We start from the raw sequence: 25,796 nt of genomic DNA on the forward strand, positions 1-25,796 counted from the left end.
TTTCTAATTTATTCCAGTAATTCCAGTATATCACTTGAGGTTAGGGATGCATGATTTGGGATTTTTGCCTGTATTCAATATGCCAATATTTCCAAACTCATTTTAGCCTTTACAAATACTGATACAGATATAAACACATTGGTTTTGATTGTAAAAAGCACCAAGTGTCTGAATTAAGGGGAGCTGAGAGAAGAGCAGGGAAGTAGACAGTCCAGTAGTTGTTTTACATTTGAGGCTTCATTCAAGATGTTCAGGGCTCATGGTGGGCCCCTTGAGTGTGTGTCACTCTAGGTAACCAACTATACTTGATAATACAGTTGTAAATTTTCAATATTTGAGACTGATATGTGATATATTTTTCATATATGTATTACCAACATACGGGCTATAAATATCAGCAGACCTTTTCTTATCTGCCAATACCATTATTTAACTTTTTGAGCTAATATCTGATGACACTGATATCATGCTGATAATACTGAGCATCCCTACTTGAAATCTTGTGAAAATGGCTGATAATAACTCATTTTCATAGTCAAACAATGCTGTTATTCCAAAATAATTAGATAGATAAGTTGACAACTAAAGAGAGCAACTAAATTTCTTGTTATCGCAGGAAATCAAGTCGAGTGGATGCACGTCTTTTTAGGGCTTTTGTATGAGGTCTTTTCTCTGGAAAAGATTCTAGGTGACTGATACACTGGATGTTAGATGGCAGCAGGATAAGATTTCTGGTTATTACTCAAAAATGTAAAGGGCAAAAGCAAGGTTCTTCTACAGCAGGTGGGTCTGTAAGGGGGGAAGTTAAACAATTTCTCTGTGGTGAGTATCTTGCTTAACTTTCTTAAATTACATGCGGATTTACAGCATTTGTTAGTTCTGATTTGCAAATACTGAGTACACAGCAAGATATTTGCTCAAACATTTATACCAAAGGTCTTCTTCAGGTGATCTGTTAGAGGTGGTATGTTACATGCTACAGACATACAAGTGGTGAAACATATCAATAAAACATCTTTCAAATACATTGCACTTCAAAGATGATGTACAAATGTTTCTTCTTGAGGCATATTTGACCTCACTTGCCATAATGTCAATCAGCGAATATTGTAAAAATCTATGGGTTTTGTCCCATATTATCACCACAGTGTGTCGATGAAGAAGACCTCTGGTGAAAACACTGTGATTTAACACATTTTTTTCTGGCACTGAGCAAGTGTTCTGACATGCTCTGCATCCATGAGGTGAGAATACACCCATGTTTTTTTGCATTTAAACACACTCAGATGGAATAAACTCAGCATGGGGGTAAGCATCAGATCGGGGAAGTCATGTAGGTCAAGTCAATAGCATAGTATGTGACACATGGCACAGACATTTCATTTCCCACACGACTCATGAACAATTCTTTCATTTCACATCCCTTTGCAATGAGTAATTGGACTTACCAAAGTCCCACTGAAATGTGCACAGTTCTAGCAGTATGACAAGGGTTGTTTGAACATGGGGGTAGTAGGTGGCAAAAAGTTCCATGCAAACCCTTTAACTCACTTGAAACACATGAGGTTGATACTACCCTGACGAACAGATTACTGTCTTTTTTGACAGGCTGTGTGTGAGAAAATAGTGTGTGTAACTTCACTGCTGAGCCAGCTGCTTCCCCGCTGTGCTCGTTTTACACCAGCCTTCAATTAAAACATCAGCAAGGCTTCACCAGCCCATAGATGCTTATATTTACCTCCACCACCATCCAGTCTCAGTGCCCTGTAAAAAAGGCGCTGCAGGCGACCACATCACACACAAGACAGACAGGGACAGCCCTAAAGTTGTGTGCCATGCTGGAGTTTCAGAGCTGAGCAGACAGACAGCCTCTCTGCCACTCTCTCACATGCAGAAGAGAGTAAACAAATGTGTTTGGCTAGAGAGCCTTCTTCATCCAAGCTTTACCAATCATTGAAGCTCATTCAACATCAAATGATAAAGTTCGTAGCTTAAAGGGGGAGTTAATAGAGTTACAAATAGGATAATCTTGCGCATTGCTTGGTAGAGGAAAACAAAGCAGTGACTTTAACACGAAAACTAAGGTTCCCTGAAGGTATCTGCTAGCTGTTGAGTTTAAGAATACAAATAAAACTACAATATTAGCAAAGTTGTAACTTTTTTAATGCTCCAAAACAGTGAGGCTGGGTGGTAAATAATAGTTACGAAGTTAAAACAACAAATTTTTCGGTATAGTTACTCACAGTACACACAAAGCGTAAGCTCCGTTGACACTCTCGCTGTCTCGCACCAGGAAGCTGCCGTCTCTCCCGGCTCTGGCCAGCAGCTCTTCGGCCGCAGCTCGACTTAGGTCCCGGTGATACCACATCGGCGGTGCGGGCCCCAACGGACAAACCCCTCCACCACCGCCCCCGGCCATGGCCACAGCCCTTCAAACAGGGTTTCAACTCGAGCTGCTTCCAGACTTCTCCGAAAAAGCTCGTAGTCCTCCTCCAGTCTGTAAAATAATCCAGTGAGACGAGGCGACTGGAAGAAGTTGACGTTACTCTGGTGGCTTGGAGTCTCGAGACGGCCAACAGCGGGGCTGAAAGTTGTACATTTGTTAAATCGCGCTGTTTGGTTCCTCGGTTCCTGGAAGGCTCGCTACCCTCCTCTTTAGCTTCCCAGTCCCACGGAAATCAGGGTATGTAAATCCACACAGGAGACAGGGGAGCAACGGGGGGGGGGGGGGGCGACTCGAGTCAACATCAAGGTAGAATTGATGCGAAAAAGTTCCTATCGGAACCTTCAAAATAAGACGTACTTTAAACGACATTACCGGGGGTATTTTATTTTAACGGGTACCTCTCCTATGGCTTGCTTCCGGTCATATGCATCTTAAGGTAGCTTGACCAAACTCTGTGCTGGATTGATGAAGAGATAAATAAGCACTGTAGAATAAATTATTAGAGAGAAAGAGACGGGAAAAGAAGTGAGATAGGTGCACTGATAGAAGAGGTAACCTCTGTTTATTTACTTTATTTATGAGACATGGCCTTTCACCTTTTATGCATTACAGCCACTTGACTTGATATATTTGTTATTCCAGAATTGAAGGACAATTTAGCCACCAAAACTTTTTAAAAATCAACTTTTTGTTTTGCAAATTTCTGAAATATTTTCTGAAACTGGAAGCAATAAACCACCAATAAATGTGTTTGGTCCAGCTCAGGCATCAAAGACAACATTTTTATTGGATTTTTAATCTGTTGTATCCAGTGCTTGGTGCAACCCTGTTACCAAAACTCAGTCACCTGAAACAGGTATTTTGAAACACTGTTTAATAAGTCCTTTCTCCTTAACCAAAGTAATTCATATTTAAATTTAATTCTCAAAAATCTTCTAGGACTTGACTTTGTAAGATTATAAGGATCTTTGGAAGTCTATCCTGGGCAACATTTAAGAATTCAAACATTTATTTTCCTTATTTCAGTATTTATTTCCAGATACCTGCTCAAATACATCATGTATATAATTATTTAAGCTATTCAAATGACAACAGTTTAAAGTCCTTGAGAGGAAAGAAAGCAATTTAAGATTATTTTGTTTAAATTAGATTATTTTGCCCAATTGTTGAAAAACGCGCACTAAAGTGGCCTCTTGGAAAGCAAAACACATGCCAAAATGTCCTCTTTGAGGCCAAACGCATGCTAAAATGTCCTCTTTGGAGCCAAAACATGTGCTAAAGTGCCCTCAAGAGCCAAAGCGCATGCTAAAGTGCCCACCTTGGAGCCAAAACACATGCTAAAGTACCCTCTTTGGAGCCAAAGCGCATGCTAAAGTGCCCACCTTGGAGCCAAAACAAATGCTAAAGTACCCACTTTGGAGCCAAAACACATGCTTAAGTGCCCTCAAGAGCCAAAACACATGCTTAAGTGCCCCCCTTGTTGGCGAAACACACTAAACTGCCCTCTTGTCCCGCTGTATGTGCCCTTTTTTTTTCTTTTCGCCCCTGCCCTTGAAAAAGTCTGTGCACGCCACTGTGGGTAGAGGTTCACCAACTCTAAAACTTGTGTAAAAATATCAGGAAAATGTTCCTCAAAGTGAAATAGCAGAAACTTTGAATATTCAACCATCTATCCTACATGATATCATCAAATTATTTAGAGAATCTGGAGAAATCCCTGTGTGGTAGGGACAGGACAGAAGGTTTAATTTTGGATGCTCGTGATCTTCGAGCCCTCAGGCGGCACTGCAATGAAAGCAGGCATGATTTTTTTTTTTAACTGGAAATCATTGCAGGGGCTCAGGAACACTTCCAGATATCATTGTCTTTCAACACAGTTCCCCATGTCATCCACAAATGCAAGTTAAAGCAGTACCATGCCAAAAAAAAACCAAACAAGGTCGTTTGTAAACATGATCCACGGTCGTCTTTGCTGGGCCAAAGTTCATTTAAAATGGACTGAGGTAACATGGAAAACTGTTCTGTGGTCAGAAAAAAATAAATTTGAAATTCCTTTGGGAAAACCGCAGAAGCTGTGTCTCGTGGACTAAAGAGGAGAAGGACCATCCCGCTTGTCATCAGCGCGGTTCAAAAGCCTGCGACTCTGGTGGTATGTTGCATTTGTGCCGATGGCAGCTTACGCACCTGGAAAGGCACTATCAGTGCTGAGAAGAAAGTAGAATTTTTAGAGCAACATATGCTCAAATCCAGACGCCTCTTTCAGGAAGACCTGGTATATTTTAGGGTGACAATGTCAACCACATACAGCACCCATCACAGCAGCATTGCTTTAAAGTAGAAAGGTCTGGGTGCTGAACTGGCCTGCATACAGTCAAGACCTTTCATCAAGAGAAAACATTTTCCTCATAATGAAAACTCTGGCAAAGAAGACCCAGGACTGATGAGCAGCTAGAATCCTAAATCAGACAAGAATTGGACAACATTCCCCTCCCAACACTCCAACAACCAGTCTCCTCACTTCCCAAACATGTACAGACTATAGTTACAAGAAGAGGTGATGCTACACCAAGGTTTTTTGTCAGTTTGTTTTTTATGATGATAAAGGTAAAATTTCAAATGCATGAATGTACTTATGTTCCAAAATTGTACGACTATTTTACTTCATTAGATTATCTGAGTACTTCCTACATCCTAAAGAGAGGAAACTCTGGATTCTAGTTTTAACTTTGTGGCAGTCTGAAGTGAGAACCAATGTGAACGCACATTGCATTTTATCAAAGTGGGTTGTGGTTATCTATACTGTTTGGTAATAACATGAATGTCTCATCCTTGTATAATCTGAGTTCATTTTTGGATTAAAAGGGTATTAGAGAAGTTCTTTACTTCATCCAGGACACTATACAAACAGAAAGTGCCAAATAATATGAAATTTTCATAGATTGTATTCTTGTAAAGGTTTTAGCTTTGCTTGAATATGTATTTTATTTTGCCATTTTATGATAGTTATGATGATTTTGGAGTATCAAAAGAACGTGGGTACTTGGAAATGACCGCATTGTTTCGTGAGTTTGTAGGAGTAAGTAAGTAGGCTTACACCCCTATAAACAGCAGATATTCTTCAAAACAACATCCACCCACATGGCTTAGAGCTACTGGTGTGAATGCAAAAATATTACGGCTGCTGAAATCTCATCAGACCTGATCTGAAATGTTCTGATCCTAAATAATAATGCTGTTTCTTTCCTCTCTGGTCATGTACTGTATTGTTCCACTAAGCTGTAATCTACATGGTCAAAGCCCTCATTTAATAACAGACCATTCAAAAACAAACAGTCTGACAAGATGTACCTGTCCACCTATTGGGTCAGGCTGGCTAAACACAGCACACAGTTAATCTAAAATATGGAGGGGAAAACATGCTATTTTTCCTTAAACCAAGCAATCTTGACTCCTAAAATGTGATTTGGATGTATCGACCCACACAAAGACAAAGTGAGGTGGTGTTAAAGTAGTGGAGAGAGAGGGTGAGAGCTGGGCAGGGTGGTTTGTGCTGCCAATGACCTCAGAAAAGCTGAGTATTAATAGCCACAGGGACAGCAGCCATCCCCATGCTATTTCAGGCTATGGCATCACACTGTGTGTACTCGTGTGTATATGTGTGTGGAAGTAGTGTAACAAGACTGTAAAAGTATGTGGCTTGACAATATGTCTGCGTTCAGAGACTGTAAAAGTGTGCTGCAGCATGTTGGCTCATAATTAAACTACGTCTCCAGGATTCAACTTAAAAATATCTAAATTAGCATATTTTTTATTGCATCTCACCACAGTTTCCTGCTTAAACTCAGACAAGAGGCTGTGGTCCATGTGAAGAATGTAGTAAGACTGAAATGCTCAGTATAAACCCAAAAGCTAAACTGTTTGGGTGCATGTAAAGTGAATAGACTTGACTAGTTCTATTTTCTGTAAATGTGAACTTGGGCTAGAGGAATAAACACAGGAAATATGATTGCTTAAACACAACTAAGGCTATTCATCCTTGTCCCAAAATATGTGCTACTTTTTAGAGACACTGCTGCTTGAGGCCATCTTATAAAGGCAATGCTCTATGGACATGTAAAAGGTTTGTAAATTCAGCTTTCATCAGCTTCATACTCAGCAGTGTTTTTCAGATAGATCAAGCTACACTATATGGACAAAAGTATACACCTGTTAATAACTGAATTCAGGTGTCTCAATCAGATCCATTGCCACAGGTGTTTGAAATCAAGCAGCTAGCCATGCAGTCTCCATTTGCAAACATTTATGATACAAAATGGGTTGTTCTGAAGAGCTCAGTGACTTCAAGTATGGTCAGTGATGGATGCCACCTTTACAATAAGACAGTTTGTGAAATTTTAATCACTGTTGGATAATCAACTGTAAGTGATATTAGAAAGGGAAAGCGTTTAGGAACAAGAGCAACTCAGCCATAAATTAACCTTGCAAAGCAGATGTATTCGCCTATTTCCATGTTTCTTACTGGCAAATCCATCATGCAGAGCTCCCACCTGAACCATTTGGGCCTGGTTAGAAAGTGACAGGACCAATCAGTGTTGAGGTGCAGTACTTTCAGGTGCAGCGGAGTCATGACTTAAGCAAGAAGCAACAAGAGTGCAGTTATGGCAGAAGACATTAGTGTGGTTGCTGCAAAAGCATAAGTTTTATCGGAACTTGACGACATTTCTTCGTTAAAAGAAAAACTGAGAACAGTATTAAGTTGTTTTCTTTTCAAAAACAACAAAAGTCGTGTACTGACATGTCTACAGTTGCCATGGTTCGCGTTATGTAGTTCATAATAGAGTTTAGCCTAGTCGGTAGGGGCACAGGCGCAGCTTGTTAGCAGCTATGTCACGTGTTCTGTTGCTCTGATTGGCCTGTAAAGATGTGACAGACAGAACGTTCACCCAATCACCCTCCAAGTTTTTTTCAAATCCTCTGCCCTTTCCCAAACGCTTTGTATTGAAGGTTTTCCAGATGGATGTGTGAAACCTTTTTCTATTCCAACATGACTGCCAGGTGCATGAAGCAAGGACTTAAAAGACATGGTTTGATGAATTCAGTGTGGAAGAACTTGAATGACATGCACAGTGCCCTGACCTCAACTCCACTGAGCACCTTTGGGATGAACTGACTGTTAGAGCTGGAAAAAGGGATTGCATGTGTTGGAATACAATGTTGTTACCGTCCCTGTCGGTGTAATGGTCAGGCGTCTGAAAAACTTTCAATCATATAGTGTATATGTGCAACATGTTTGAAGTCATGATGATGTTGAAGTCAGTATGTTTACAGAAGGTTAGCATAGTGTTTCACATAGAATTATTTTTTAAAGTGGGGATCTGACCAAAAGGGGGTCATATTCAAAAGCAACAATACATTTCATCTCTCATCCCTTCTAAATAGATGAGCAACTGACAGATTCAGGGGTCACAGAAGCTTAGAGGCATGCAAACAACAACAACAAAAACAAACATTTCATCTCTCATCCCTTCTAAATAGATGAGCAACTGACAGATTCAGGGGTCACAGAAGCTTAGAGGCATGCAAACAACAACAACAAAAAACAAAAATCTGCATTCCATGTACAATAATGTATGGTCACCAGTCAGTAACAGGGCTGACGTATAGAGACAACCAGCTATGCTCCTACTCACACTAATGGGCAATTTAGAGTCACCAGCTAACCATACAAGCATGTCTTTGCTCTGTGGGAGTACCCAGAGAGAACCCACATATGCACAGGGAGAACATGCAAATTCCACATAGAATGTCTGACAGGGATTCGAACACTGCACTAAAGTATTATGCATTCAGTAAATATCATATTAGAGCAAATTTACATGTATTGGTCAATGAAACTGTTTGATTTGTTTGGTGCCAAATGATGGCAACAGTTATTACAAGACACCTAACTAAAGGAACATGTCCAGACCAAACTGTAAATTAAACTATTTACAGAGACCCAACATGAATCCACATGAGCAAGAACTTAACTTTGAGCAAGAGTGGCAATGAAACCCTGATTTTAACAGGCAGAAACCTTGTGGGGAACCAAACTTTTCCATAATTTAAAACAGGGATAAACTTTTAAATGTATAATATCCTTGTACTTTGTTGACCAAATTATACAATCATCATTAATTAACTGCTCATGAGGCAGGGAAGACAAAATTCAGGTTAACAGCCTAGCATGTGATAAAAAAAAATCATGCACTGTTATCATCAGGAAGGATGTAACTATCAGCCTCAGAAGTGAAGCTGCACTCTGATACATTTGATCTCTGTCAGGGGAGTACAGCACACTCACAGCTTCAGATAAGCTACTGCTGACTGCAACAGTTGTGTCTTTTTTAAATAATTCCATTAACTTTCTCAAAACTGCACAAAAATTGCAATCTGAAAACTATCTCCGATAAGTAAAAGTCCTTTCTGGTTATAAGCGCAACCAGTCAACCACAAAGCTTAATCAGAGGAACTGATGGAAGGCATTCAGACGTGGCACTGACACACACATAAACAGTGACTGTGTGACAAAAACACACACTAACACACACTCAGGGGGCTGGAACTCCATAATTACCAACTAGTGGGGCCCACTAACCACTAGCTGGCCCAGGTTGCTCATGTGATGATGTGATCTCTGAAGCCAAGATGTTTCTCTCACTGCAGATCCTGGATCAGTTTCACCACTGAGGTTATGAAGGGGTTATTAAACTGATCCTTAGTTTGCAATTAGAATAAATGTCATGCCAGAGTTGTGCAGTACAGCATGCTGCATGTGCTTCATATTCAGTCATGACTCACAAGTTTATTCTCGTTTTTTAACTTTATACACGCAGATTTTCAAATCTACCGCTTGCTCTGCTGTCTTCTTTTACATGCTGGTGCTGAAAGTACTGTATATTGTGGTTGAGTTGTTTTTGACAATTAATCATGTTTCCTCATGCTATCTCATTTAGAAACGGGATCAGGAATGGCTATATTTTTTATCAATCCATATACAAGCAATGTCACTTAACATGCAGTCAAACCCTTTTGGGAGAGAGAAATGACAATAGACAACGACAGATGGGCTGAGCCCCCAGAAGAGTACAGAACAGATTATTATGTTGTTATTATTATTATTATTATTATTATTATTATTATTATTATAGAGGCAGTACAGGGAAGGTTCTGTCTCTGGTTAATCAGTATTCCTGGCTACCATTACACCATGAAGACAAAAGAACATGAACAAGCAACTCAGAGAAATGGTTGTTGAGAAGTACAAGTCAGGGGATGAGTACAAAAGGATTTCCAAGGCAGTGAACATCCTGGAGTTTAGTTAAATCCATCAGGAATGGAAGGAATATGGCACATGTGTAACTCTGCCCACATCAGGCTGTCCTCAAAAACTGAGTGACCATACAGACTAGTGAGAGAGGCAGCAAGGACACCTATGACTACTCTGAAGGAGTTACAAGCTTCAGCAGCTGGGATGGGTGAGACTGCATACAACAATTGTTACCCAGGTTCTTCACTAGTCAAAGCTTTATGGGAGAGTGGCACAGAGAAAGCCACTGTTGACGAAAACTCTGATTAAATCTGGACTAGAGTTCACCAAAAGGCATGTGGGAGACTTCGTGGTCAAGTGGAAGAAAGCTCTTTGGTCTGATTGGTCCATAACGGTGCTTTCTGGCCATCAGACAAAAATGCTATGTCTGGCAGTCAGCAAACACTGCACATCATCACAAACACACCATCCCCACTTGAAAGCACGGTGGTGACAGCATCATGCTGTGGGGATGCTTCTGCCAGCCAGCACTGGAAGGTAGAGGGTAAAATGAATGCAGCAAAATAGTTTGCAAGGGAACTACTGTATGGTTTGGGAGATTTATTTTACCAGCAAGACGATGGCCTGAAACCTACGGTGAAGGCTACAAATAAATGGGTTAAAGATGAGATGAATGTTCTGGAGTGGCTGAGTCAAAGCCCAGACATCTATCTGATAGAGAATTTGTGGCTGGACTTGAAAAGGGCCGTTCACATCCTAGTGCAACCTGACAGAGCTTGAGCAGTTCAGCAAAGAAGAATGGAGTAAAATTGCAGAGTCCAGATGTGCAAGTCTGATTAAGACATATGTAATATCTATAAGACTTAGCATTATACCTCCCCTTTCATGAAATTAAATGACTTATTTTATCACACAGTTAGGAAAATAACATTGCACAAAGTTATTTTCAGTTCAGATGAGCTGATATGACTTTAGGGGTGTTTGAAAGTTTGCTGTACAAAAGCTAAAAAAAATGTCTTAAAAGGAAAGTATACATATCTGGTCTTGTCTTCACACCTCAGGAAGTAGTTAGCCTCCTTTGATAAGAATACACATGCTCATTAAAACAATATGCTTCTGCCTATGCCTGCTCAGTCACTACTTAATGTATGATGTCTGAATAAAACCCTGCCACATTAGCCTGAGGGCTTTTGCAGCCAGCCTAAAGTGAACACTTGAAAAACAGCAAGCTTTAGCACCTGCACATGGCTTCACTTTTCATTACCCAAGGCTGCCACTTGATTTTCTGTCTCTCCAAATGTAGAAAGAAATATACCACATTTCTAGAGAGAGACGTTGAATTGAATCCTTTTGTATTTTCTAGTAATTGTACGGCAAATAATCAATAAATAAAAAGTGTAATGGACAGATGTTTTATGTTAGTGATGTAAAGAAGCTATATGAAAAAAAAAACACATAAAGAAGAAGGAAAACATGAATAAGTGGAAGTGAATGCAAACCAGAGGGATCACATGACCAATTTAGTCTCAGGAGGACTTTATTTCTGAGAAAAGTGAATAAGGAAGAGCTTTGGAGTTACTTTTTCCTGTTATTTTGAACCTACAATCTTATTTCAGAAGTTGATAAAAAGAAAAACTTGAATAGAGAAAATATTTTCCAAACCTCATTAACTTTAAACACAGCAAGGGGAAAAAAGAGAGAATAGCAGTTCAAATATATCTAATTAGTCCCTCCTCACTGCTGGGTACATCAGAGATTTAATACTACAGCATCATAGAGAGAGCTGTGAAAGCCAGAGAGAGCACTATTATCAAAGCAAAGCTTTGGTGTTGTTGTGCGCTGTTCAGGTAGTACTTTGCCACCTCTGTGTTAGGGTTTGTCCCATTGAACCAGAGCTGCATGCAGAGGCCTGAAGATTTGGTGTGGGTAGTATAGAGGTAAGAGTTGGACCAGATTTGTTCACACATATCTTTGGGTGTGGGGAAAACGTCGGTCCACCTTCTGCACTTGCTGCCTCCAGGGCATTTGTTTATACCTGTGGGGGGAGAGGCGAGAGAGGGAATATCAAAGCTCACATCACAGGTTGTCATCTATAAGCAGATTTGATTTAAATGCAAAAATCCCCCTAGAACTAGTAATGAAATTTGATGTTAACCCTTTAAATGGCACTCACTGAAATACTTTAAATATCAAAATTTAAGATCTAGAATAATAGTAGTGGACACACCATGACTTTTTTCACCTTTGTCTCTTACATGTATTTCTTTCATTTCCATGGTGAAAAAGGTCAACGAAGTGACCATATATGGAAAATAAACACATATAGAGTCTAATGATCCATTACTTGCACATTGAAAAGAAAATTATTATTTTACAAGACATAGTAACATTCAAGACATTTGATGTGACCTCTTTCAGAGGCAAGACATGACTGGCTTCAGAATGCTGTATAAATAATGGTGTTACCACCTGTTTTATCAAATAACTCCAATAGGACACCTATGATAATTACAAATATTGAATAAATAAATGAATATTAGCAGTGATGATACAATAGACGTGAATACTGTTTTATACAATTTAAGTTTAATGAAACTGTTATAGTGTTGTAAATTGACTAAAATCACAAATATTTACCATCTATTCAACTTATCTTTCTGTATAATTCCAACAGAAGAACCTATAGAGATCTATAATCCTACACTATAGTGAGGTATTGGTTCAGAAAATACACCTGGTTTGGTTTGATGGATTAGTTGGCCATATGTCATAAAACAGACATTTTACATCCCTAAGCAGGCACATGTCCAAATATAGTTCCTCCATTTTTCACGCTGAAATTTCAGTGATTGCTTCAGATCATATAAAACAAAACCTATAATGACATTAAGCGCTACTATTCACATTTATGATGTGTAAGTTAAATCAATTTTTATATGGTTAGGTATGATTTTAGGGCCATTTGTTTGGGACCAAATTAGAAGTAGAACTGTGTTTTTCAAGCTCTGGAGAAAACAGGAAATTTGAGATACTCCAGGCCATTGTTGATTGGTCTGATGGTGTGTCATGGTCATTGTTTTTCTTCCTACAAAAAAGTTTGTAAATGTCTGCAGAATTTTCAATCAGAATTTTGGTGACTACATACAAACTGTCGGTACTCATTACCCTGTTGGTCTGTCTGTGTGCATACCTGAGGTCCAGTTCCATCCTTTGTGCCAATTATTCTTGCAGGTCATTTCATCTTTGCAGTCTTCCCACCATCCATGGCAATCCTCCTTACACAGAGGCACATCCAAGATACGCTCCTTACGCCAGGACTCTTCCGCCTTCAAAAACACAGAAATACAGTTTCTGAATTTGTATGATTTTTTTTTTAAACACAAGTTTAGTTCCAGTGCTTTGATGATTCATCTGAGTAATGAGTGAGGCCCCAACAGATTTACAGGGGAGCATTACAAAGTTCACCTTCATAAAAAAGTTATTAGTTTCTTATCATTTTTATATCTGCTATTACATATAAGAGATTTAACCGTCCTTGCATGTCATTTATAGTGCTCATGCTGCCACCTAGTGTTGCAAGCACGTACATACATGGACATTCAACGCAATAAGACACCTCTTGTATCCAGGGGCCCAAGTGTGGTGAGCACTCATAGAAGCAAGTGTCCTGGATGAAATGCTTCTTGCACTTCTCACTCATGGCACCACAGTGATTCCAGTTGAAGTTGTAGAGGTAGGAGTTGTCTTCATGGGCTTCTTCTGTGGTGTTGGCCGTACAACATGCATTGTCTTTCCATGGAGAACACTGGAAAAATAAACAAACATGAAGGAACTCTGCTTTTCTTATCAGAAACTTCAGATAAAAAAAAAAAATCTTCATTTGTATTTGGGACTATGTTTTTTATTACCTGAAGATAAAGCTGCCCTTCAGGTCCAGGGGACACTTTATGATGTTTAGCATCCATGCACATGTTGAGTTTGTCCAGAGACAGAACTCCACTGGTGAGAGCAAGCAGCAAGGCAAGGGTGATCCACATGGCTCTGCAGCAGGGAAGGCAACACATGAGAGGAGTAATATTTACAAGATTATTATGAAAAGAGAGAAATAAAAAAGGGTTTAAAAATCAATATACACGGATATAAGCATCCCTTCTCATTGTAACTCGCAAACCCCAGTGAAACCCAACTACCACAAAGTGAAAGAAATTACAGTGAGAAGTAAAAGAAATGGCCTAAGACCAAATAAAACACTCCAATTCAGATGCTAAAACATTGGTTTATTTGCTCAACAATTACCACTCAAAAGAAGAAACATGTTTAAAGACTCTGAAAGTAATCATTGGTAAGTGTAAAAGTCAGTTACTTCACCTTATTAGACTCTGTGATAGTTTCCTCTGAAAAAGATGATCCTCCCGTCACCTCCTACACACTTCTCTAAATGATGAAACTCACATCCGCTCTTGATGTGTGTGTTTGAATGTCCTCGTGGAGTGTGACAGAAAATAACTTCTCCTAATGCACTTAACCTGTGAGGTCCTGACGCAGTCTCAATTAATATCCTTCCAAAGTCCAAAGTCTGCCTCATGTGAGTAGGTGTGCGCATGAGGGTGTGTAAAAAAAAAAAAAAAAAAAAAGAAAGAATTGTTGTGTATTTGACTGTTTTATAACGTCTAACTGAGAGCAAGGTTGGTCTTATCTCAAGGTTCAGACAGCTGTCACACACACACACACACACACAAACACACACACACACACACTTGCTTTGGGCATTTGGTGTGAAATGGCAGTGTGACCTATGAGGCTATAAGAGGAGTCCAAAGTTGGTAGTTAAGATAAGTTTTTGCTGCACTGTAATGTTGGTTATCTGATCAATTGAAACTTAAATATGACAGGCATGTTGACCTGCGTTGTAAATGTGTACAACTGGAAATCTGGGTAGATGCCTTAGCAGAAACATTGCTGATTCACCGCGCACTAGATGATGTTAAACTTCTACGTTAACTATAAACCTTTCTCTATGTTAACAAGGCTGATGTGTAAACTTAAAATTGTTTTTTTTTACACTGGAAAAGAGGGAGATAATGCCTTTATTTATTTAGATTTGTCCAATAACATCTTGCCTTATATTTACATTTCACACCAGTCCAATTAATTCACTGTTCACTGAGTGAAAAAATATAATTCTACCAGATACAGTTATAGTGTTTTGTGTAACACAACAGTGTAATTAATGGAGATCAAAACCAGAGGTGGATTTCCCAGGCACCCATGAACACCCAGAAAACTTAAACTTACATTTGAACCTCAGTCATATATTTTAAAAATCCGTACAGAAGATCCGTATAGAAGACAGAGGTTTATCATGACTTTATGGCTCGTGAGAGACCCAGCTAGAAAACTATGGTTAATTTATGGTAACAAATTCACAAATGACAGATTCATGGACAATACAGTGTTATTTACAGAGATCACTTTATCTAAACTTAGCACAAAAAGTAAGGAAAATTGTGTTTGGTAGATTATTTCTTGCTGTAATAATGCTTCTTGGCAATTAATCTTATACAGCTGGAAAGTCTGTTTATTGCCCACATTTGCAAGGATCATGCATTTGTGGGATGAGCAGCAAAGCTGAGTATGTGGGTTGCGCCCATGAAAAATGTGCCAAATCTTCTCTGCCAGTGCCAATCAGCTTATTCTGCCATTGACTCTTGTTTGGTGTTTGGTGGATTGAATGATGAAGTTTGAAGGAACAAGGCATATTGTCAATTTAACAACTTATTCACTGAACAAACAGGAGCCTCAGTAGCGTGTGGAAGCACCATACACAGCCACAACAGCCTGGCACCTCCTCCTCATGCTCATGCTGGTCACCAGCCTGGTCACACACTGCTGTGAGATGGCATCCCATTCTTCAACCAGCATTTGTCGCAAGTCAGCCAACGTGGTTTTGTTGGTCACTCTGGCACCAACAGCACACCCAAACTGATCCCAAAAGTGTTCAATGGGGTTGAGGTCAGGACTGCTGGCAGGCCATTCCAACCTCTCCACTCCCAAATTCAGGAGGATAGAGTTCAGTCCCAGACTGTAGAGATATGGGATTGCCACTGGTTGCAGAATCTCATCTCTCTCTGATAGCTCTCTGCATTGAAATTGCCTCCAATGATGACAAGCCTCGTTTTTCCAGTGAGGGAGATGCCGCCCCACACCATCACACTGCAGCAATCTGCAGCAATCAGCATTGCGTTCTCCGCGCCTTCTCCACACTTTGACCCTATGATCCAACTGCCGTAGGCTCAATGTGGACTCATCGCTGAACTTAAAGTTCCTCCACATGTTCAGGTTCCAGTGCACATCTTGCCAACACCAGTGCAAATGGGCCTGACAGTGAAGGGCAGGCCTCCTGGCAGCCCTATGAGACTGGAGATTGGCTGTGTGCAGTCTGTTCTGGACTGTCTGAGCAGAGAGCCGTCGGCCATATCGTCCTGTAAACCTTGACTGCAAATCTGTAGAAGACAGCCCGCGGTACCTAAGTGCTGACAGGGTGAGGAAATGGTCTCGCTACCGGTCAAAACAAGAGTGCAAGTTATTGCACTAGTATTACCTTTACCACAAAAAATACAGGCACCTTTCAGCATTTATACTGAGGAAGAAGAAACACAGAGGTATACAACCATAAAGCTGAAATCAATACATAGGTCAAAAATTTTTCGTCGAATGAAAATTCGACAATTCCACGACTTTCGTGAATGCTGACATACAGAGAAAAGCCACTTTTCATGCGGAACCTTTAGTTGATAACTTGTGGATTCCGGAAAATATCAAAGATGAACACCAGCGATTTCCGGTTGAATTTGTTTTGAATTTATTCAACCCTTGAGCGACGGTCAGGAAACCATTGCTTATATTGAGGTAGTCAACAATTTATCTTCAAATTATGGATAAAGTCTCACGATGTACTGTGTTGTACTAATTTAATACGACTATTAAGCGAGTTAACGCAACATTTTCGAGTTTTATTCAATTAATAGCAACCTGGTCTTGCGTTTGCTTACGGTGTCCCTTCCTTCGCTGTCTCATTTTAGGTGTGTATACTTTGAGTTTTATATCTACTCCTGCATCAACATTTTGGAAGTTATCTGTCGTTTAAAGTCGTGTCCGAGTCTTAAATGTTAACGGTTTAAAGAGTGACTCTTAACGGTTGACCTTAAACCGACTGCTCCTGTGGCTGTCAAGTAACTACAGATATTGGATGTGAAGTGTCCCTACCAATCTCATTTTGTTTTATTTGTCAACCATAACGTCAAAAATACTTATCAATCTACCTCTATAGTTACACTAAACAACGGTATTCGTTACAGGACTCTTTCGTCTGCAACATCTATTGTTTCTACGGCATGCATTGACGTATTCGGCTGAAAGTCGCCAGTTAACACGGTTACTATTTTAGCCGAGACACATCAGGTTTCACGCAGTGCTTATTGTCGTTCGTGTTTGTCCCAGAAATGTCCACGCTCTTCCCATCTCTCTTCCCTCGGATAACGGAATCACTCTGGTTCAACCTGGACCGACCTTGTGTTGACGAGTCCGAGCTGCATCAACAGGAGCAGCAGCACCAAACCTGGGTAAGCCGTTACACCGCTGCTGCTGAGACACAGTCTCTCCCCTCACTCTCTGCATATTTGTTTTATCCACATGTCCCTTCTGTATCTACCTCAGCTGCAGAGCATTGCTGAGAAAGACAACAACCTGATGCCCATTGGGAAACCCATATTTGATGTGTCAGTATGTAACTTTAAGATTAAATAAAAGCAACTTTTTTAATTTAAATGCCAACATGGAGCATAGTCATACAAAACGGACTCTTCTCTGGTGCAGGCAGGATACGATGAAGAGGAAGAAGAGGATGATGAGGATGAGGAGGACAGTGAGGAAGACTCTGAAGATGAAGAAGACATGCAGGACATGGATGAAATGAATGACTACAACGAGTCTCCTGATGATGGCGAGATTAACGAGGTGCTTTAAAGCTGGGCCCTTTTTCTTGTTTTTGAGATACAGTTCTGTGCAGAAATTTAAGGCATGTTTGGGCCTAAAATTATGACTGAGATAAGGTGTGTAATGGCGAGGAAGCTGCCTGAGGGAACCATAGAGAGAAAGAAGGATTGACACAACCCCGGTCGTGCTCAGGATGGTCTTGCATATTACCAGGGGCATGGGAAAATAATCTGCCCACACCTTTAGGGTGGAGTAAGGGATTGATGTGGCTAGTAAGCTTTGCTCAGGACAGTGGTTCCCAATGTAGGGGCTGCAAGACACTGAGAGGGGGTTGCCAGATGCCTTTCCAAACAAAGATGAGTATTTTTAAATGATTTAAAACTGTATATTTTAGCCATTATTATAAGAATATATGCATGCAGTTAGCTAAAGGTATTCTCAAAACATGCTAATTTGGTGAGATTAATACTAAAATTAAAGTAATGTTTAAGAAATCTTTAAAAATCACTGTGTTCTACTATGCTTCAACAACCTCCATGCACAGTGGGGGGCCCCAGTCTCTGGCCCTTTTATTTTGAGAACCCCTGTAGAAGGGTTGCTACGGCTCCCTGGTCATACTATGGATATCCAAAGGGCCCAAAAAATGTTGGTGGTCTCCGGGTGTATTACCTTGGGTGAAAAGACCCAGACAAAAGAGATTCAGTCAAGTTTGACTTAGGCACATCAGCCCTTGTGATGTATCCTTAGCACCCTATATGTCTAAAACATGCAAAAGACTGTAAATTGATATATTTTCAAACATAACATTGGGTAATACAGTAATGTTTCAGTGAGTATAAATGATGTGAATGTTGATTTGAAAAATAAAAATAAATGCAAGGCCAAATGCTTGATGAAATGATTGTTTGACAGTACAGTTTAGTCCAAATGGGTGAGTTGTCATTTTATTTATTTCAATTAATTTAGAATATTTATTATATGTATTAGTAGAAATAAACTTATGCCACCTGTTTGATATCATGGAAAGAAAAAACAGAAGTCCAAGACACCTTATATTGGTTAACTTATTACTCATCAAAAATTGCGGTCAAACTGCTGCACACTGTCTGAATTACTTAAAGACATTGGCAACTTTTGGAAAATTTAGGAAAAGAGCAAATTTCCCCTCGATTCTTGACAGTTCCCTCCACTTTTGCAATGTGAACAATGCTCTCTCTCCTTTAATTAAAACATGACTGAAGATCATTGAGTTTGTGTACTTTTTTGATACCACTAATCATTACAATAGTTTTGGTAGTTTTGAAAAATATGGAATTTATGAGTACAGAAAGTTTTGACAAGCTCAGTCTATGGGAATGTTGCCAATGTTTTAGTATAATTTAACAGCATGTAGTTTTTCTGTAATCTTTAGAAAATAATGATTTAAAAAAATGCTCAATATTGGGTGTATAAATATTCTGTTAATGTTTTTATAGTATCAAACAGGTCTAAATGTTTTTTTTTTTTTTGTTTTTTACAAGAATTCTATTAAAGTTTTTCATTTTGGTATTGTGGCAGCAATTTGCAATTTCTTTATGAACAAAAGTATCAAAAGATATATTTGGTATTACTATTCAGCAAAAAAATATTGAGACATGATTTGTGTTTCATATCATCCAAACCTAATTTAAAGTATAATTACAAAGTATTCCACCTGTACTGCAGTTATGCAGTCAAGTACAATATGTAACATGTTCTTGTGTAACTTACCTGGTTTTCTTGAGAGTGTTTTGAAGGTATAAATTATCAAACTGCATCTTTTGTTAAACCTTTTTTTTTAACTCTGGCTGAAATCCTTTCTAAATTCTAAACACTCAAACTACCTTCTGTTATTAAAAGTATTGTTTTTGTTACCTCCTCTAACAGAAAAAAACTCTTTTGTCTTAATGTAGTTCTGTTTTTTTTCTATCAGGTGGACATGGAAGGGCCAGACCAAGACCAAGACCAATGGATGATTTAAGACAAGGGACACTGTTGGCTTTACCTTGTTGTCTGGCAAAGGATTGCTGCTCCTTTCTTACAGCTGTACTCATCTTATGTGAACAGGACAAGAAGTAGAATCAATGTAGTTTTTTACGCCGCAGTGACCTTGATGGCAATATGATGCTGTTTGATGTGTGAGTGTTGCTACCTTCACACAGTCACTTTGATTCAAAATGAGGTAGTAAAAAAACACAAGTATGTTCAGGCCTCTGTGTACATGTCTCATTTCTTTTGTGTGAACCTCTGGCTCTATGCTGGACACACATGAGCTCCTAGTAGAACAAATACCCACACAATGGGGGCAGGAGGCATCAGTCAGTGCATCTTTTAAACTTTAACCATGCCATATCATGGCATGTCATGTGCCCCTTTTCAGAGCGTCTCCAAACAGCTGACCGAGCATAGGCAGCAGTTCAGTCAGCAGAATAATTTGTTACCTATGAAGGAGACTTTAAGAACTTATCCATATAATGCTGGTTGATGCTTAAGTCTGCATATCATTTGTTACAGACATCAGATGATTTTCAAGATTGCTAAACATATGGTGTTCAGGGGATGCTTTTAATGTTTTAATAATGTTTAAAGTAAAGCAGCCACCTCCACTGGAAAATGTTAATAGAAATGTAAATACTGTCGTGAATGTGCATCTTCCATCCTGTGTAAGATCAAGGTTTACTAAGCAGGGTTTGAGTATTTATACTGAAATAAACATTTTTTTCCTAATGAAGTAATATTTCTATGGCCTCATATTTCCTTTCCTTTCTACTCTCAAATTTCTTACAAAAAAGAAACCACATAATGTAAAGTGGTAGGAAAGGGTGTGGATTAGGAAGATTATTGTCTTCCAACTGTATTATTCTGAGTATTTTGAATGAAGTGAAAACATGATCTACAAGGTAGGGAAAAAGTCCACAATTCTCTCTGTATAGTTCAAAATTTAATAACAGAACAGATGTGAATAAACAGGCAATGCTTAAATACAACACTTTTCATTATAAAAATTAAACACAGAGATCTTTTATCTAAAACGGATGAATAATGAAATATGTATAACATTTTAAAAACATATATAGTCTTACTATTCAGATAAAGAATATATATTTAGAACCCTTTTGCAATACTTTCTTCTGATTAAAGATGATCATGATAGTGACTGTGATGAGGAAAAAAAAGTCCCCAGCAGGAGTTAAAGGGTGAAGTTTGTTTCTCAATGGTTTAGTGCACAAATGAGACAATTTCTTCTCCTGATAATCCTCTGTTTTGACAGTAGAGGGCGCTGGCACTAAGGTATGTTTGGAGACGATTATCTCGTTCCACTGTGATTGACTGGCGACCAGTCCAGGGTGTACCCCGCCTCTCACCCAATGACAGCGGGTATCGGCCCCACCCCCCCCCCCCCCCCCCCCCGACCCAGAACGGATTAAGGGGTATAGAAAATGGATGGATGGATGGATGGATGGATATCTCTTTCCATGAGGAACATTAAGATTTTGAGTGCATCTCTAAAATCTAGAATACAATCCGTGCAACATTACATGATAGATTTCTGATACATTTCTTTAATGACAACTTTCTTTAAAAAAACAACATTATTAAACAATGACTTTCCACTTTTAAAAACTGAACCTGTGTAAATTTGTCTGATTTGATGACACAGTTGGTATGGTCTACTTGATCCCCAGATACACCAGCTCAGCCATCCCGTCTCTGATCCCCTTACTGTACTCCAGTGTTGCCCTGTGAACCTTCCATTCATACAGGCCACTCTTACGAATGTGTCTCAAGAACTTTGGAGCCCCAGGGAACAGCACATTGTCAGCCACAATCATGGTCCCTTTTCCTAGAAGGCCAGAACCCTCAAGCATCTGTGACACAGAGAGGGAGGATCATTAAACGGTACAAATGGGGAGAAACAGCTATGTATGTAAAAGTACATGCTGCAGCAGACTAATGTCAATATTCATCAGCATCACGCTAAGATTAATGGATTTATTTGAAATTATAATTGTCCTGTCAATATGATGACCTGCAAATCAGGGGCATAGCATTTCTTCCAATGGTCCATGAAGACAAAATCTAGCTTTTCTAAACCATAGTCAGAGCGCAGCCGAGGAATGACTTCATCAGATGGATTTACGATGAGCTCAACCTGGAAAATTTCACATAGATGTCACAAAGGCATTCAATCTTCCACAAATAAAATATAAAACATGAATGTTGCAGATTTATGTAAAGTAATAGTTGCACTTTGTAGAGGTAATTCATGGCCTGGGTGCCGTGGGTTGCATGGTCCCTCAAATGGGCCACCCCAAAATCCAAAACAATTAACCTTTTTATACTGCCTGCTAAAGGCAGGACTGCTACTCTTCTTTTACACCTCGTCTTAAACGTAAAGCACACAGCAGTGAAATGGTGTTGCAACATCTTCTGCTTCTGCAACAACATAATATGGTGTAAAACCCCACATTGGGACACCAATCCATGGTTCACTGTAAAAGTACAAAGGGTTAGTCAGGTTGGAGCTTAAAAATTGGGGTTATGATTGACATTCAATTATTAAAATGAGGTTCAAACCAACCGACAACCTCTGGTGTTAAAAGATGAAGCTAGGACAGAAGTGCAACAAACTGCAGTTTGACATCACATACATATCCAGTGTAAAAATTCTAATTTCACAGCAGACATAAGCATGTTTACAGCCTGGTTGAAGAATGATTTTGATTGGAAAAATTCATGTCTCAAAGGGCACACACTATACAGGGGGTACGTTTTATTAACAACGTATCCATTTTGGTTTTAGGAAGGATGCTTACTGTGTGTGTGTATATATATGTATACATTAATACAGTGCTTAACGAATTTATTAGACCACATGTCATATTTTTCTCAGAGACCATCCAGCATCATGAAGTGCTTTAATGCGGACTCTTTCATTTTCAGTGAGCTCTCCACGTTTTACCATTTTGAACAGGAATGAGGAATTTCAAACTGAATTAACCTTTCCACACCCAAATTTGAGCCGGCTCACTGGGCTTCTCTGAGAAGTCAGAAATTAATCAAGCATAACATTCAACAACTAAAACTCATTTTTCTGTTCAGGAATGCAAGTAAATGACTATAATTTGATTGTGCTTTACTATTTTTTCTTTTTTTTTGTAAATCAGTAAATTTGAAAATTCATGGATAACAATATTAATTATATTTTAGCATTAAAAATATCATTTTTGTTAAAGAGCTTCTGCATATTGGTGTATTAACCATTGCAGAAACATAAAAAATTATTTTGGTAATTACCAATGCTGTTAATTTCAGGGCAGCTGTGGCATAAACCTTACTTTGGGTGGTGGTCTAATAAATTTGTTAAGCACTGTGTATATATATATATATATATATATATATATATATATATATATTTTTTTTTTTTTTTTTTTTTTTTTTTTAATTTTACAAACATTTAACATATACAAATGAACATTAGCAAACAACTGTAACACTCTTATACATACATGTACATATTTATGTCATATATGTTGACACATACATACATTGAAATAATAAAAGACATACAACACACACATTCAACACACAGCAGTTTTGAGAGGACTGCATGTTTTGATGTTTAAGAAATTCCTATAAAGGTACACATATAACAAGTCTCTTCTCTCTCACCGTGTCATCGTCAAAACCTGCCAGGCGTATTACTTTCTCAGCGATGGCAGCATTCCTCTGGTCCATCTCCACACTGTAGAGCCTGGCACCCAGGGGCAAAGCTCGGGCTATCCGTATGGTGCTGTACCCACAGTGGGCCCCCAGTTCCAGCACTGTCAGAGGGCTCTGCTCCATCAGCAGCCGGTCCAGGATCTTCCCTACACACGGGGAAAACATTAGAAATCATGCCCATAGACAACACAATAACCTCTCTTTTAAGGGGACCTCTCTTCAACCCCCACCTTTTTTAGGCCCAATGTTGCTGATGTACTCCACCCTGCTGCACCAGACATCGAAGGCATCCAGGATACTGTCAGGGTCTCCTGGGGTGGCATGAGTGAGGACATACTGGAAGGCTCGCTCCTCTCTGCTCAGACCAGTGACACAGTCTTTCCATATCCTGACCAGGACCGCACGGTAGAACAGTACAAAGTAGTAACGGTACCTGATGATCAGCGTCAGCAGGAGGGGGACGAAGGCCAGAGCGATAGCAGGAGACACCATCCTAACTGCATGAAGAAACATAACACAGCTAAGTGGATCATATGTTCAAATTTTGTGAGTACAGTATCTCTGTGTGTACATTCAAACAAACCTCTATTTTATCCATGAGTTGCGAAGGCTTTGCCTCACTCTATGTACAATTTTAAAAGCCTCTGTAAAGTGAAATCCAAAATTTGTGTCTTTACACACTAGATATGTTGGAGTAAGGTTTCTGTAAACATGTGAAAACATTGAGATCTATGTGTGACTGAATTTTGACCTTTAGACCTTAAGAAAGTTCTTTCCTGGCTGGGTTTAATTTGGGCAGGGCAAATATGTGGGCTGTTGATGTCACCTACCCACAATGGGGGGTGCTAACGCTACAACGATATACTGTAGATCACCAAGTAGTTCATCTCAGTACAGTCTGTTGTTAGCTGCTGTCACTGCCTTCACTGAAAGTTGACAGCCAATTGAATGCTGTTTTTGTTCATTGTGAGGTAAATTCGCAAAATCTATCAATCACAGTTGCTTATGGTTAATTTAAAGTAGTGATACTCAACGCATAGTAAGCTTTAATTGACAAACTTAATTGTCTACCTTTAGTTTTTTGTCTGTATAATTCCAGTGCCCTTTTTTTTACAATTTTTGCCACTTTTAAATCATTTTTGCTGCTTTTGGTCCATTTCGCCACTTCTTTTTGCCAGTTTCAACCAATTTCTGCCACTTTTATCCCATTTTGCCTTTTTCACTAGTTTTTGCCTCTTTTATCCCAATTTTTGGCAATTTGCTATTTTTTCCCATTGTTGCCACTTTTGCCCCTTGAAGCTGCCTTTTATCATTAAATGCCACTTTTGCCACTCTGCTGCTTTTTTGCCCAATTTATTCCCTTTTCACTCTTCACAACTTAGATTGTGGTTCTTGCAAAGCTATTTTTCATCACATTGGCTCTTAGGTTGAGCAAGGTTGAGTGATAATGATTTAAAGCACCATAACAAAGAGATTTGAGCCAGAAAATGACTTTGTCTCTGCACTGGCTGTGTTCTGGTTCTGATCATAAGGTCAACATAAGGTCAAGGGGCAGGCTAATAGAGTGGTGCACGAATGAGTCCTAAAACACGGAAGTGAGTTAGCATTTTAGCACTTCAGGTTTCCTCATCTGAAAGTCTATGGGATTTTTGACTGAGTTTTAGTTAAATGCTTGAAATAAGGTCTGTGGTGAGCACAAGCTCAAGAGAGCTTAAAGTTTTATCCTACAACATAAAATACATCTGAAACGTGCCCCACCGTTGAATTGTGTATCTTTTCTCGTCTTAATAAAGGCGGTAGCTAAAGGACAGCTAACAAGGACTACAGCATTTGTTGGGAAGATTATACATCATCACACGAAACGCGGCAACTGAGCCTGCCACTCACTTGTATCCGCTGGTGATGACGTTAAATTCAGTTGACCATGTTGTAGTTCAGTATAGCATGACATTATCTTTACCTTTGTCAGTTATATTAATGAACCAGATACGATGCTGATTTTATCAATTTATGAAGATTATCTTTATGAACAAAACATGTAAGTTTCATTAATTTTTTATCGGACACAGATCTTATTTTCTGCAATAATCCAAAAACCCATTGAAAAATCCCATAGGCTCACCTCCGAGGGAACCCACACAATGCTAACTTCTGACTTTTGCCTACATGTTTTAGTCATGACTGCACCACTCTGTAGTGGGAGCGCTTTCCTCCAGTCAGGTTGTAGCGTATGTGTGCGTAATTCTCATGAATGGGTGTGGCTTCAGCAAATACAACTAAAACACTCACTATCCTGAGCAGATT

General features: G+C 39.2%; 4 protein-coding genes across 5 annotated transcripts in view; 1 reads left to right on the forward strand and 3 right to left on the reverse strand.

Moving 5' to 3' along the window:
- Positions 1 to 2,659, reverse strand: part of inppl1a (inositol polyphosphate phosphatase-like 1a) — a 41,212-nt gene extending 38,553 nt beyond the window's left edge. Inside the window, exon 1 of the mRNA XM_041809242.1 lies at positions 2,244 to 2,659. Coding sequence (XP_041665176.1) covers positions 2,244 to 2,419 — 176 coding nt within the window. The 5' untranslated portion in view covers positions 2,420 to 2,659. The remainder of the gene's footprint in view (positions 1 to 2,243) is intronic.
- Positions 2,660 to 11,293: 8,634 nt separating this feature from the next.
- folr (folate receptor) lies at positions 11,294 to 14,262 on the reverse strand. The gene is made up of 5 exons (XM_041811912.1): positions 14,124 to 14,262; positions 13,664 to 13,796; positions 13,372 to 13,560; positions 12,946 to 13,081; positions 11,294 to 11,790 (listed from the first exon to the last, which is right to left on the reverse strand). Exons 2-5 carry the CDS (start codon positions 13,790 to 13,792, stop codon positions 11,519 to 11,521), a joined length of 726 nt encoding a protein of 241 aa, XP_041667846.1. The 5' UTR covers positions 13,793 to 13,796; positions 14,124 to 14,262; the 3' UTR covers positions 11,294 to 11,518.
- Positions 14,263 to 16,571: 2,309 nt separating this feature from the next.
- anapc15 (anaphase promoting complex subunit 15) lies at positions 16,572 to 20,499 on the forward strand. Of its 2 annotated transcripts, none has more exons than XM_041796046.1 (5): positions 16,572 to 16,664; positions 17,256 to 17,377; positions 17,472 to 17,537; positions 17,631 to 17,771; positions 19,702 to 20,499. In XM_041796046.1, the coding sequence occupies exons 2-5, from the start codon at positions 17,258 to 17,260 to the stop codon at positions 19,747 to 19,749; spliced, it is 375 nt and encodes a 124-aa protein (XP_041651980.1). In that variant the 5' UTR covers positions 16,572 to 16,664; positions 17,256 to 17,257; the 3' UTR covers positions 19,750 to 20,499. The 2 variants fall into 2 exon arrangements, with proteins under 2 accessions (XP_041651980.1, XP_041651988.1); XM_041796054.1 differs by lacking the exon at positions 16,572 to 16,664 and adding an exon at positions 16,686 to 16,837.
- A 940-nt stretch (positions 20,500 to 21,439) lies between these two features.
- tomt (transmembrane O-methyltransferase) lies at positions 21,440 to 23,984 on the reverse strand. Its single transcript, XM_041813669.1, has 4 exons — positions 23,723 to 23,984; positions 23,442 to 23,638; positions 21,799 to 21,921; positions 21,440 to 21,637 (listed from the first exon to the last, which is right to left on the reverse strand). Exons 1-4 carry the CDS (start codon positions 23,982 to 23,984, stop codon positions 21,440 to 21,442), a joined length of 780 nt encoding a protein of 259 aa, XP_041669603.1.
- Positions 23,985 to 25,796: the final 1,812 nt, after the last annotated feature.

The sequence above is a fragment of the Cheilinus undulatus genome, linkage group 2 (genome assembly GCF_018320785.1).
Source record: "Cheilinus undulatus linkage group 2, ASM1832078v1, whole genome shotgun sequence".
Lineage (NCBI taxonomy): Eukaryota > Metazoa > Chordata > Actinopteri > Labriformes > Labridae > Cheilinus > Cheilinus undulatus.

Coding starts and splice junctions, on each gene's coding strand:
- folr (XM_041811912.1), bottom strand. CDS start 13,792: ATGTGGATCACCCTTGCCTTGCTGCTTGCTCTCACCAGTGGAGTTCTG. Junction 13,561..13,663: donor AAGGGCAGCTTTATCTTCAG/GTAATAAAAAAC, acceptor TTATTTTTCCAG/TGTTCTCCATGGAAAGACAA. Junction 13,082..13,371: donor TGGGCCCCTGGATACAAGAG/GTGTCTTATTGC, acceptor GTGTTTTTGAAG/GCGGAAGAGTCCTGGCGTAA.
- anapc15 (XM_041796046.1), top strand. CDS start 17,258: ATGTCCACGCTCTTCCCATCTCTCTTCCCTCGGATAACGGAATCACTC. Junction 17,538..17,630: donor AACCCATATTTGATGTGTCA/GTATGTAACTTT, acceptor TCTCTGGTGCAG/GCAGGATACGATGAAGAGGA. Junction 17,772..19,701: donor ATGATGGCGAGATTAACGAG/GTGCTTTAAAGC, acceptor TTTTTCTATCAG/GTGGACATGGAAGGGCCAGA.
- tomt (XM_041813669.1), bottom strand. CDS start 23,984: ATGGTGTCTCCTGCTATCGCTCTGGCCTTCGTCCCCCTCCTGCTGACG. Junction 21,922..23,441: donor CAGGTTTTGACGATGACACG/GTGAGAGAGAAG, acceptor GAAATTTTCCAG/GTTGAGCTCATCGTAAATCC. Junction 21,638..21,798: donor GCTATGCCCCTGATTTGCAG/GTCATCATATTG, acceptor TCTGTGTCACAG/ATGCTTGAGGGTTCTGGCCT.